This window comes from Mytilus edulis, chromosome 2 (genome assembly GCF_963676685.1).
Source record: "Mytilus edulis chromosome 2, xbMytEdul2.2, whole genome shotgun sequence".
Taxonomy (NCBI): Eukaryota; Metazoa; Mollusca; class Bivalvia; order Mytilida; family Mytilidae; genus Mytilus; species Mytilus edulis.
In genome coordinates this window covers 46,958,486-46,973,491 of record NC_092345.1, presented here as the reverse complement: position 1 = coordinate 46,973,491, position 15,006 = coordinate 46,958,486, and the positions used below count along the sequence as shown (strand labels likewise).

At 32.6% G+C, this 15,006-nt stretch overlaps 1 protein-coding gene across 1 annotated transcript in view; it reads right to left on the bottom strand.

Moving 5' to 3' along the window:
- Positions 1-14,249, bottom strand: part of LOC139510881 (uncharacterized) — an 89,069-nt gene extending 74,820 nt beyond the window's left edge. The window contains exons 1-3 of the mRNA XM_071297424.1: positions 14,183-14,249; positions 12,491-12,721; positions 6,517-6,795 (exon numbers count right to left, since the gene is read on the bottom strand). Coding sequence (XP_071153525.1) covers positions 6,517-6,795; positions 12,491-12,721; positions 14,183-14,249 — 577 coding nt within the window. The remainder of the gene's footprint in view (positions 1-6,516; positions 6,796-12,490; positions 12,722-14,182) is intronic.
- Positions 14,250-15,006: the final 757 nt, after the last annotated feature.

The window sequence follows — 15,006 nt, the reverse complement described above, 5'->3', positions numbered from 1 at the left end:
TTCAAGAACGGCATTATTTCAAATTGAACCTTTTCACAATGATCTAAATATTCACTGCAAATTACAAAAATAATCTCAAAAATGCAGGAATCCGAGGAAAATTCAAAACGGAAAGCCTCTAATCAAATGGCAAATTGAATTTTTCTTGGTCTGTTTGATTTCATATCATAGGTTAAAAATACATGTTGATCGAATCAGTCATTATAATAAAGGAACATATATTTATTCTAGTGAGCTTCCTTCAGGCATGCTTGGAGGATGCTCCGAGCATTTTAGAGAAGCTAATATTGTTAATACACCATTACACTCCCATTAATGTCAATCAAATAGAAAAGTTTATAGTTAAGAGCTTGTATGAGCTTTTTCTGAGCCTTTTGTACGCATGTAATAATAATTTTTTACTATGTTGCCCTAGAAAATTAGCTAATTGACACACAAATAGATACATCAAAACTTGAGGTTAACTAGTTTAGGGACATTTCATCAACATAAGATCGAAAAGCTCTAATATAACTAAAACATGTTTATATTAAGCCGATAAAAATAACACAACAGTGGTTGTAAATAAAATCGATTACATCAAAACAGAAACAATTCACCTTAACAGTTATCATTACTTGAAAATAAATATTAACGTTGTTGTCAAATCGATAATGATATTGTTGAAAACTATATAGGAAAAAAGAAATAGATTCACAAACGTTTTTTTTTTTTTTAATTTTGAAGAATAATAGCAAATCAAAACATGGACACATTTTCTTCCGAAAATTCATAAAATCAATCTAGAAATAATAATGAGGCATTTCGAACTGGTCAAATAGTTAGCAACATAAAGATTTCTTAGCGACCAATCATCAATAAGTGTTACTCTACCACGAGACGCATTGAAAGATTACTGGATCTAATTATAAAACCGTTATTGAAGAGTCATCACTTTTACATTCAAGATACGAAAGACTTCATTTATAAGATAGAGTCGCACAAGGTCAAGAAAGAATGTATTCTGATTGCCTATGATGTAACAGTTATCAATGCATTTTCATCAGTTGACAAACAAGAATATACTGTAAAAATTTCAAAACCATTATTGAAGAGTCATCACTTTTACATTCAAGATACGAAAGACTTCATTTATAAGATAGAGTCGCACAAGGTCAAGAAAGAATGTATTCTTATTGCCTATGATGTAACAGTTATCAATGCATTTTCATCAGTTGACAAACAAGAATATACTGTAAAAATTTCAAAACCATTATTGAAGAGTCATCACTTTTACATTCAAGATACGAACGACTTCATTTATAAAATAATAGAGTCGCGTAAAGTAAAAAAAGAACGCATTCTTATTGCCAATGATGTAACGTCAATGTATACAAATATGAAGATTGATAACTAAGAAGAAACAGTGATCAATGCATTTTCATCAGATGACAAACAACAATATGCTTTAAAAATTTCAAACAAACAGAACAAACGGCATTTGTAAAGTTAAGAAACAATGAACTTGAATTAAATGAACAGTTATACAAACAAATTATTGGAGTGCCTATTGGTGGTATATTTTCTCTGACATGCTGATTTACATCTGTCTGTCCTATTAAAAATATCTTAGATATATTCGAGTTTTTTGTATATTTGATTTAACATCAAGTATGTTATTATTATTGAATCTTTCACCTTTGTACACTTTGGTTAATTCTAAATAGGTCATACTAAATCTAGACACCTCAAATGTTATCTTAAGCAGAGGGTCAATGTTGTTCGCTATGTAATCTTCAACCTGTTTTAATGTCCCTGTGAAGAACATAAAACTGTCGTCTTTGTATTGACAGTGCAATTTGATGTTTTCTATCCATTGAAACTTAATATCTAAGATATTTTTAATAGGACAGACAGATGTAAATCTGCATGTCAGAGAAAATATACCACCGATAGGCGCTCCTATAATTTGTTTGTATAAATGTCCATTTAATTCAAGTTTATTGTTTCTTAACTTTACAAATGCCGTTCTGTTGTGTGAAATTTTTAGAGTATATTCTTGTTTGTCAACTGATGAAAATGCATTGATAACTGTTACATCATAGGCAATAAGAATACATTCTTTCTTGACCTTGTGCGACTCTATCTTATAAATGAAGTCTTTCGTATCTTGAATGTAAAAGTGATGACTCTTCAATAACGGTTTTATAATTAGATCCAGTAATCTTTCAATGCGTCTCGTGGTAGAGTAACACTTATTGATGATTGTTCGGTAAGAAATCTTTATGTTGCTAACTATTTGACCAGTTCGAAATGCCTCAATATTATTTCTAGATTGATTTTATGAATTTTCGGAAGAAGGTACATGTGTCTATGTTTTGATTTTCTCATATTCCTCAAAAAATTATAAGTTCTTTTTCCTTCATAGTTTTTCAACAATATCTTTTATAGATTTGACAACAACGTTAATATTTATTTTCAAGTAATGATAACTGTTAATGTGACTTGTTTCTGTTTTGATGTAATCGATTTTTACAACCTGTTGTGTTATCTTTATCGGCTTCATATAAATATATTCAGTTATATTAGAGCTTTTCGTTCTCATGTTGATGAAATGTCCCTAAACTGTTAAACCTCAAGTTTTGATATATCTATATTTGTGTCAATTAGATAATTTTCTAGGGCAACATAGTAAAACTTTATTATTACATGCGTACAAAAGGCTTACAAAAAGCTCATAAAAGCTCTTAACTATAACTTTTATATTTGATTGACATTAATGGGAATGTAGTGGTGTATTAACGATGTTAGCTTCTCTAAAATGCTCGGAGCATCCTCCAAGCATGCCTGGAGGAAGCTCTCTAGAATAAATATATGTTCCCTAAATAAATAAATAAATAACAGTAACTAAAAAATAAATAAATAAATAAACAAATAAATAACTAAAAAAAAATTAAAATAAAATTGCCTTTGTTTCACTTTCAAAAAGTTAAATTACAAAAATACCAAGCCCGAGCAAAATTAAAAACGGAAAGTCCGTAATCAAATGACAAAATTAAAAGCTCAAACACACCAAATGAATGGGAAACAACTGCAATATTGTTGACATGGTACATAAAGTTATCAAAGATACCAGAATTATCATTTGTACGCCACACTCGCGTTCTGCTACATAAGACTTATCAGTGACGCTCATATCAAAATAGTTATAAAGCCAAACCAGTACAAAGTTGAGGAGCATTGAGGATCCAAAATTCAAAAACGTTGTGCCAAATACGGCTTATACCGGCGTCACACATTAGCGTATAGCTCCGACGTACGCCGGGCGTGGTAAAAAATAATGTATGTTACCAATACGCTAGTAATTTTGGAGGCATTCAACTTGTCAATCATATCTGTATAGTGTGCCCAACGAGCTCTAAGCGTGTATTGGACGTACAAGAAACGTACCTTATACCGGCATCACACATCAGCGTATAGCTCTGACGTACACCGGGTGTGTTAAAAAAGCATGCACGGCTGCCAATACGCTAGTAATTTTGGATGCATTCAACCTGTCAATCATATCTGCAACGTGTGCACAAAAAGCTTTCAGTGTGTATTGGGCGTACGAGAAGCGTACCTAAGCATTTATCGGGCGTTCAAGAAACGTATGTTGGCGTATGCCTGGTGTTTGTCTAACGTAGATGGTAAGCACGCTACGAAGGAAAAAAGTATTTTGAACGTATTTGAGACGCGTCCCGGTCGTAACTTGGACGTTCTATTACAGGGTGTTTGTTACAAACACACCCGCATACGTTCTATTTAAGGTCGAACGATCTTGAAGCGTATACAACGTGCCTTTAAGGTGTCTCAAACTTATCTGTAGCGTTTTCAACGCGCTTGTAGCGTGTTTATAACGTGAGTGTAGCGTACAGGTATACACTAGACGCACGCTTGAGCTGGATGAAAATTTTTAAGCTGCATAAAAATTTCCTCGAATTGTAACGTTCACCAAGCGTATACATTTGTATTTTGACGTACTTCAAACTTATACAACGCGCGTTGAACGATTTCTTAACGTTCCTTTGGCGAGCAAATAACGTTAACCGACTTTGTCAATTTTTTCTGTACGTTTTGTGCACGCCGGTCTATACGCCAATGTGTGACGCCGGCATTATAGCGTTTATCGGTATTTCAAGTAACGTATGTTTGGCGTTTGTCAAACGTAGATGGAATGCACGCTACGAAGGAAAAAAATTTATCTTGGACGTACTTGAGACGCGTCCCGGTTATATCTGGGACAAAATTCGTGCCTGTGGCGTGTCTGGGACGTTTAATTATGGGGTGTTTGTTACAAACATACCCGCATACGTTTAAGTAAAAGTCGAACGATCTTGAAGCGTATACAACGTGCCCTAAACGTCTCTAGAACTTATCTGTAGCGTTTTCAACGCCGGCATAAGGTTATATATGCCTTGGATAAGACAATCCTTAGTTTTTCGAAAAAATCAAAGTTTTGTAAACAAGAAATCTATTAAAAAAAAGGACGACATTTTTGATATTCATGTCAACACCGAAGTGCTGACTACTTGGCTGGTAATAAACTCGGGGACGAAACGTCCACCAGCAGTGGCATCGACCCAGTGGTGTAAATAGTTATCAAAGGTACCAGGATTATTCAGTACGCCAGACGCGCGTTTCCTCTACATTAGACTCATACATGTGTCTTATGTAGAAAATGGTGGATTAAACCTGGTTTTAAAGCTAGCTTAACTTTAAACTTGTATGACAGTCACATACAATTCCATTATTGAACAACAGTGGATGAACAAATCAAATAGACATAATAGGCAAAAATGACAAAATAGGGGTACAACAGTTCATCACTAAAAAACAAAGCAGATATGTAAAAAAGAAACACAAAAAAGGCATAAAGACAAAGCAAACAAACAAAAAAATATAAGGCTTCCGCGGAACCCTGTGTCTCGCCTACTTTTGCTGTTAATCGTAGGTTCAACATAAATGAGGAAAAAAATCAATAAAAATATTCCTCCCGATACTATCTTTTGATTGTAAGAAGCTCCAACTTTGGTTAAAATCCAAGATAGTTTATGAATCTAATAAATGTTTAAAAAGATGTAACTGCAGACTGTATGTAATGTTAACCGGAAGATATATTGTATAATTACGTAAGTCCATTTATAAGTCAAATACGGATCAACAGGTACAAAACTTCCTTCTGGATACAAGCTTTGTTTAAACAAGCATCTGTCAAAGTTTGGTACACATCCATGGAAGTATAAGAAAGATATTTGAAATTTTAAAAACTTTAACCACAGAGTGAATGTATGGTATCCTGGCAGAAAAAGTAAGTCCATGTATAAGTAAAATACGGAAAAATGGATTTTTTTTTTACAAAATTTACTTCTGGATACTATTTCGTGATCATAAACAATGCAAGCTTCGGTCCAAGTTTGGTACAAATCCAGGATAGTTTAAGAAAGTTATTAAAATTTTAAACACTTTAACCACAGAGTGAACAATTGTGGACGCCTCCGACGATGACTACGACGAGACTACGGCGGAATATAGGATCGCTATGTCTCTCTTTTTCGATTTAAGTCGAAGGCTCGAAAAAATGAAAGACAAGAATGCAAAAAATTACCATAGCACAATAACGAAATGTATAAATACGAGCAACTTCAAATGGATATCCAAGACTTAACAGTAAATCTTATAGTCAAAATTAAAAATAAAATAATACTATAACACGCTATCATCAGATGATGGGTAACGTCCGTACTCAAAATATATACCTCAAAACATTCGTTTATTACTTGTGAAGTTGATGTGGAATACTAATCAACAAAGTCTGGGTACTTGCGGATAAACTTGTTTTGATTAAGGACGAGATGTTTTTTGACATACCCCTGTCATCAATTTTCTGCGCAGAAATTGGTGACGTTTTAAAAAGCCTGAGTAAGTTGGGAAGTGCATATCCCATATGCAGGCCTAGGTGAAGTTGGTATATTGCTACTAAGATTTGGGAAAATCAAAATTGTCTCGTTTGTCATAGACTTTGGAACTCATAGAATATTTAAATTTGTTTGTTTTATTTGGTCACAAATCCGTTCATAAGTAAAAGCGTTGAAATTGAATTTTTCATCAAAAACAAAAATAAACCTCTTTAAAAGAATGCATTTTATTTTGATGAAGAATTTAACAGACACATTACACGTACATGTACATCCATTGGCTTAAGTTCAATTTAAGTTATAAACTGGTTAAACAGTGTAGCAAATATATTGAAATAAATAACCAAGTCTATCGAAACTAAGTAAAGGATAAATTGAATTGTTATCTTGCAAATTAAGACCCATATAAAATTATCAGTTAAACATCACATTCATATATGTTTTAAACCGCGTTTAGATAAAGAACCATTAGTGTCATTCCGGTAAGAAAGAACCTACAAGAAATGAATACAATTTGTATATTACAGTATAAGCTTTTTAGTTCAGTATTTTCTGCAAAAAAGTAGAAAAAGAGACTTACATTGTACTGTTAACTTTGTTATATTGCTTTTGAATTTGTCCATGTATGCAAAATAATTTCCTGCGTCTTCCTGTTTAACGTTATGCATTGATAACGAAAATGACAAACCATCATCATGTCGTACTATGTTGTCTGGTTTGTCATAGATATTTTCGTTTTTGTAAAAAGTAAGTTTTTCTAAACGATCAAGGATTTTATCTGCTGGGAGCTTATATTTTAATATAACTTGTTCTCCCTCGATTGCTGTCATTTCTTCAGGTGGGCTTACACATGTTACAGCTGCAAAAGGAAAACATCATTATTTTATCGGGTATTTTTAAACGCAAAGGCTAAGATATATCAGCTCAAAAAAATTTAGCAGATATTATTTTAATGTGCTGAAACGTTTTGTTTCTATATGTAATAATGACTTTCAAAGGTCTTTGGTGGACACTGTTTTCATGTAGTTCTCTTTCAGTCAACATAGATCACATAGAAGGCTGTAATTTCTATATTCTCGGTCACTTTATGATATTCCCTTGCTTGTATTTCCAATCATGATTTTCTTGATAGAGGGTGGCTGCTCACATGGAAGCTATTAAACCAAGAGTTCCAAATAGTGAAGTTGAAATCATCCCTTCGCAAATTTTACGGACGCCATCACGAGTTGGTTGACCGTTATGGAATAACCGTTTCACAGATGATATTGGATATGTTCCATACTACAATCCCCTTCCCTTTCATGAATGTGACCTACAGAATAAACTATTTACCGGAGTTGTTATAAAATAAGCAACACGACGGGTGCCACATGTGAAGCAGGATCTGCTTACCTTTCCGGAGCACATGAGATCACCCCCACTTTTTGGTCGGGTTCGTGTTGCTTATTCTTTAGTTTTCGATGTTGTGTCATATGTACTATTGTTTGTTTGTTTTGTTTTGTTCTTCATTTTCAGCCATGGCATTATCGTTGTCTGTTTATTTTTGATTTATGAGTTTGACTGTCCCTCTAGTATCTTTCGCCCCTCTTTTGTATAAGCTCATTAAGATGTTAAGATGTTATGTTGAACAATGTAGTGTGAACGTAAAAAAACAATAAAAAGTAGAGTTTGGTCGACTATATATCATTGCGATAGAAGCCATCTCTGTTGGACCCACTGTTAACTAAGTGTATTAAAAAAATTGTATCTTTACCATAAAACATGGGATTGTTAACTGAAACAAAAGTTTTTGACATTGACCGTTGACCAAAGAAGTTGTACATACATTAATTTATATTAAGACACACCATTTTGTGTTGGTTTATATACATGTCAAGTATATACTTTGAAATCCTAACGGTTCTCAAGATATAGACCGGACACGATCTATACCATAGGACATGTGGTTCTCAACTGAAACCAGTTTGATCTTGACCTTTGACCTAGGAATTTGTACTTACATTGTGACACACCCTCTGGTGTTGGTTAATAAACATGTCAAGTATAAACTTTGACATCATAACGGTTCTCAAGATAGAGAGCGGACACGATCTTTCCATATGACATGGGGTTCTCAACTGAAACCAAAGTTTTTTGAACTTCACCTTTGAGCTAGGAATATGTGCATACATTTTGACACACCCTCTGGTGTTGGTTAATATACATGTGAAGTATAAACTTTGAAATCATAAGGTTTCTCTAGATAACACAATTTGGTACGGACGGACGGATTGATGGACAGACTGATTACTAAAGGGCCTTATCAATTATATAAAACGTTGTTTCATTTTTCGTGTTATTTTTTTTTTTTGTGTCATAAAGTTTGAATGTTCAATTATTAGATTAATATTACCTTTTAATAAGAATATGATTTTACTTACAACTTTTTCTGATTTTTAATCTTGAAATTATGAACTGCTTGTGAAATGCAATGCATTGTTAAACATTTAAAATATCTAAACTCTTGAAATATATTTTTTGAGATAAATGAAGGTCAAACAAGTAGGGCTAATTCTCAGTAGAAAATGCTGCAAATGTCTGAAATTAACACCAGATATGTTTTTAAAAATATCGAATTAATACAAGCAGAAAAGCGAAACTTTTTGATAAAACTTTTTGGAAAATAGTACCCTCCCAAATTTGTATCATTGTTTTGCAAGGGAAATTACATGTTATGTGTATACATTGTATGTAACCAATTATGCCGATAATTACCACACTCTGTCAATTGTGTGTTTTGTAAATTGTTTAATTTGACCATGAACAATCAATTATTAGAATTTTTACTTTCGATGTTGACCCCTAAAACATTGAGAACAGTGTAGAGTCTAAATTTAAATGACAAACATAACAGTTACCGTACTTTGAAAAAAGTAAAAACACAAAAATACTGAACTCCGAGGAAAATTAAAAAAGGAAAATCAAAAATCAAAAGGCAAAATCAAAAGTCCAAACACATCAAACGAATGGATAACAACTGTCATATTCCTGACTTGGTACAGGCATTTTCTAATGTAGAAAATGGTGGATTGAACCTGGTTTTATAGCTAGCTAAACCTCTCACTTGTATGACAGTCGCATCAAATTCCATTACATTGTCAACGATGCATGAACAAAACAAACATACTCAAAGAGTAAAAATGTCAAAAATAGGGGTACAACAGTGAATATTGTGTTATCATCTTAATATCACTACATAAACAACAAATGTAACAAAGTAGCACAAAAAGGCATACATAAAATTTAACATTCTCATTTTGCTTTTCTATACGGCTGAATTTATATATTTATTTAATGAAATGATTAAGAATAAAAATAATATAAATCGGTAGATTAAAGTCACGCCCATTCCGAAAACATAATTCTTGACCAATGGAAGCACTTGCGCTCTTCAATTTGGAGGTAAAAACATGGCAGCGTCTATATTCTGCACACTTGGTAAAGCAGGAAACGAAAATATACGTTGACATTCATGCATATGTGCAAGTAACATACACAGGAACTTCTATTAGTTGATTATAACCATTCAAATTGTCACTATCAATATACACGTATGTTTAGGGATGAAAAGACTTGTTGCACAATAAGCCCGTGGTAATTGTTCACATACACTTTCTACATTTACAGGTGGTCATGTTAAAGGCGCTTTTAAACTGTATGAAGCGAGTTTCGATTGCAACCTATGAAAATAGTTACCTTGTGTTTCCGAAATTCTATCTTTGTCCGCCAAGGGTGGAGAGGAGGGAAGTGGATCGTTACCCTTGGCTAGCGAAGATGATCAGTGTGTAGTGAATGGTAAAAAGGGAATTGGTGTATTTCATGGCCTTTGAATACTGAAGTTTTAATAGCAAATAAACAATCAAATGTTCGTTATGCATACATATTAAAGCATACACTTAAAAGTGATTTTTATAGTTCGTTCTTATGTTGTACTGTTATACCACTGTCCCAGGTTAGGGGGAGGGTCGGGATCCCGCTAACATTTTTAACCCCGCCACAGTATTCATGTATGTGCCTGACATTGACCGTTGACCAAAGAAGTTGTACATACATTAATTTATATTAAGACACACCATTTTGTGTTAGTTTATATACATGTCAAGTATATACTTTGAAATCCTAACGGTTCTCAAGATATAGACCGGACACGATCTATACCATAGGACATGTGGTTCTCAACTGAAACCAGTTTGATCTTGACCTTTGACCTAGAAATTTGTACTTACATTGTGACACACCCTCTGGTGTTGGTTAATAAACATGTCAAGTATAAACTTTGACATCATAACGGTTCTCAAGATAGAGAGCGGACACGATCTTTCCATATGACATGGGGTTCTCAACTGAAACCAAAGTTTTTTTAACTTCACCTTTGAGCTAGGAATATGTGCATACATTTTGACACACCCTCTGGTGTTGGTTAATATACATGTGAAGTATAAACTTTGAAATCATAAGGTTTCTCTAGATAACACAATTTGGTACGGACGGACGGATTGATGGACAGACTGATTACTAAAGGGCCTTATCAATTATATAAAACGTTGTTTCATTTTTCGTGTTATTTTTTTTTTTTGTCATAAAGTTTGAATGTTCAATTATTAGATTAATATTACCTTTTAATAAGAATATGATTTTACTTACAACTTTTTCTGATTTTTAATCTTGAAATTATGAACTGCTTGTGAAATGCAATGCATTGTTAAACATTTAAAATATCTAAACTCTTGAAATATATTTTTTGAGATAAATGAAGGTCAAACAAGTAGGGCTAATTCTCAGTAGAAAATGCTGCAAATGTCTGAAATTAACACCAGATATGTTTTTAAAAATATCGAATTAATACAAGCAGAAAAGCGAAACTTTTTGATAAAACTTTTTGGAAAATAGTACCCTCCCAAATTTGTATCATTGTTTTGCAAGGGAAATTACATGTTATGTGTATACATTGTATGTAACCAATTATGCCGATAATTACCACACTCTGTCAATTGTGTGTTTTGTAAATTGTTTAATTTGACCATGAACAATCAATTATTAGAATTTTTACTTTCGATGTTGACCCCTAAAACATTGAGAACAGTGTAGAGTCTAAATTTAAATGACAAACATAACAGTTACCGTACTTTGAAATGATTAAGAATAAAAATAATATAAATCGGTAGATTAAAGTCACGCCCATTCCGAAAACATACTTCTTGACCAATGGAAGCACTTGCGCTCTTCAATTTGGAGGTAAAAACATGGTAGCGTCTATATTCTGCACACTTGGTAAAGCAGGAAACGAAAATATACGTTGACATTCATGCATATGTGCAAGTAACATACACAGGAACTTCTATTAGTTGATTATAACCATTCAAATTGTCACTATCAATATACACGTATGTTTAGGGATGAAAAGACTTGTTGCACAATAAGCCAGTGGTAATTGTTCACATACACCTTCTACATTTACAGGTGGTCATGTTAAAGGCGCTTTTAAACTGTATGAAGCGAGTTTCGATTGCAACCTATGAAAATAGTTACCTTGTGTTTCCGAAATTCTATCTTTGTCCGCCAAGGGTGGAGAGGAGAGAAGTGGATCGTTACCCTTGGCTAGCGAAGATGATCAGTGTGTAGTGAATGGTAAAAAAGGGAATTGGTGTATTTCATGGCCTTTGAATACTGAAGTTTTAATAGCAAATAAACAATCAAATGTTCGTTATGCATACATATTAAAGCATACACTTAAAAGTGATTTTTATAGTTCGTTCTTATGTTGGACTGTTATACCACTGTCCCAGGTTAGGGGGAGGGTCGGGATCCCGCTAACATGTTTAACCCCGCCACAGTATTTATGTATGTGCCTGTCCCAGGTCAGGAGCCTGTAATTCAGTGGTTGTCGTTTGTTTATATGTTACATATTTGTTTTTCGTTCATTTTTTATACATATAAGGCCGTTAGTTTTCTCGTTTGAATTGTTTTACATTGTCATATCGGGGCCTTTTATAGCTGAGTATGCGGTATGGGCTTTGCTCATTGTTGAAGGCCGTACGGTGACCTATAGTTGTTAATGTCTGTGTCATTTTGGTCTCTTTTGGATAGTTGTCTCATTGGCAATCATACCACATCTTCTTTTTTATACTTAAAAGAGCAAGTAAAGGAACCTAACTTAATCTAGAAATCACTGAACTGTGTGTTTTAACTTCTACGCTTCACTTAATATTTTGTCGAAATAGGAAACACATAAGCTGCATGCTAGAGTAAAAATGACCAAATGTTTATCTTCAAATCAGATATGAAATGATGATGTAAGTTTCTCCGATACTTTTTCTTAAAATTAAGAAATATGGCTTTAATATATCTTTAACGTTACCTCTGGTATTCATGAAAAAATAATCAAACTTCATTTCAATTTCGTTATCATGTTATGACAGTCTGAACTTTCCTTTGTTAGTTTGAAGAAATGGGAAGTTGTATTATTATCGGTCTTTGTGAAATGTATACATGTATTGTATGCCTAATATACTTACGTAGAACGGTCAATGAAGTTGATTTACTTCTAACACAATGACATTCTGCATGATACAGTCCTCCATTCTCAATTTTCACATTAAGAATTAACAATGTTTTCGCAGATTTGATGAAAGTACCATCTTTGTAGATCTTTATATCAGATTGTCGTTGAGATGTCTGATATTTTAACGCAAATGTTTCTCCTTCGTATGATGTTATTTCATCTTCTTGGTCACGAATAAAGTACACTGTAAATAAAGGATATTGATGTTGTGTTTTTTGTACTATATTTTCAACGTCTTGATATTCATTTCATTCTACATTTGGTAATACAACAATGTAAATTAATTATTTGCAGCCAATAATTTTTAAATATTTGTATCTCAAAATAATTCACATGAATCTGTCAATGTTTTTTTTCTCATTATTAATTTATATACTAAATATGTCAAAAAGGTGATCTCAGAGAACAAAATAATATTCATATTACTATCCGCGAATATCAGAACTACCTTTACATGAATTCTTCAAATAGTTACAGAGCTAAAATTTTAGCAATCTAGAAGTTGCGTTCAAAAAACTAGATAACTTAACGGTATTCGGCCTAATACAATAATAACGAAGGAAAAATTGTTTCTGATTCTTTTGTATGCTGGAAAACCAACTCAAAATAGAATGATAATAAGAAAAGAGGAAGATAATGAATAAAAAGTCGAAACTATATGCATGTGCCAGCAGGTTTCACGTGCAATGTTTTGTTATTATGGTCCTTCATGGTCGGTGTGGAATTATAAATACGATACTATATGCTTTCTGGTTTTGCAACATTATGTTGAAAGCCGTGCAGTGAACTAATGATTTAGATTAATGGTCCAGTTGTACTTTTGTATTGATGACTAATGAAAGTTATGAAACATATGTTGTCCAAACCAATATAGCGTTGAAATGAAGATTTAAGTCACATAAAACGAGTGACTGGTGAAAACAAATGTTAATCAAATTCTTGAACCAATGCATGTTTTTAATAATGAACTTAGTCTTCTGTGCACGATTGTGTCATTTTTTATGCATACATTTTATATAATCGTCAAAAAAACATTTCACTCAAGTCAATTTTGTTTTGAAATATGGAAGCTAATTAATGGTCGTGTTTTGAAGCCGAAGTTTACCGATTGTCACCTTTGTAAACAATAAACAAAGAAGCATGGATATTAGGTAAGCACGTGTTTAACATGTACAATGAAATAAAGTTTATTTCGATGACGGAGCGATGTTAACGTTTGTTGACTCTCTCTGCCAATTTGGTTTTCCCCTTCGCACTTGCATATTGCGATCACCGGAATTTGATGAGGAAGGTCACGCTTAGGCAACTGCATACAGAAAACATGTCGGCTCGGCGAATTGTTGTCTGAACGCCAACAATTAAAAAAAGTACATAAAAAATATAAACTAGCAATTTAGTTATAAAAAAAACATATGCATCATTTTTTAATTTAAAGTTTAATATGACTTTAAGATAATATCGAAATACAAAAAACTATAAAAAAATAAATAATTATACACTTATAAACTAACAACTTAACATTGCTTAACATTGTGTGCCAAATATTTAGAAAATAATAGGAAACATATTCTTAATTATTCTTTGTAAGAACACCTACCCGGGAAACCACCACCACTAACCAATTATTCTTGAAATTAGTACCTACCTTTGCAACAGTATCTCCATATCAACCTTTTCAATAAAGTTCTAAATAAAACTAATAAGATCACCATTGTACCTAAACAAATAAAATAGGATTAAAAAAAGCTTTCTTTTAAATGGCTATGCAAAACTTGATATTATGGTCTATTGAAAACCACAAAACTTTATTAATTAAAAATTCCAAATTGTGCAATGCCCATTTCCATAACTACAGTTTTTGAACATAATTTTGAACAGATCGCAGGCTGAAAATCATAATGCTCTCCTATTCATTTATTTGGTTCATACAAACATGTTATGATAACAATATATACGAAAATACGTTACTTGTTATTATTTATAAACAAAGTGTTTCTTTATATGACATGAACTTATTTTGGTGTGTAAAACTCTTTGTAAGTCTTGTTTTACTCACTTTCGTTTGAAGTTTAGTTTGACTTCAATGACACTATAATATCAAATACAATTTAAAAAAAAGAGAAAATTTCTTTTATGTATTTAAAAGTCTTATTAAATCTGAATACAAGTATATATGTCAGTCGAAAGCGTTTTATTTCCAATTTTCGTTTTTTGTTATTTAACGTACCACAACTACACTAATATGACAAGCAAGCATTTAGAATTTGTTGGTGCATTATATATAAAAATCAGGAGATGTGGTAGGATTGCCAATGAACAGCAGCTGTCCACCAAAATTCAAATGTTAAGTTTTATTTAGATACGTTTACTCCAATATTTCAATAGAATTATTAACTTAATGTAGATGGGGGTCTACATTACAATCCATAGAATTTTTAATAATTTGTCAAAATGTAGTTTAAATCATGT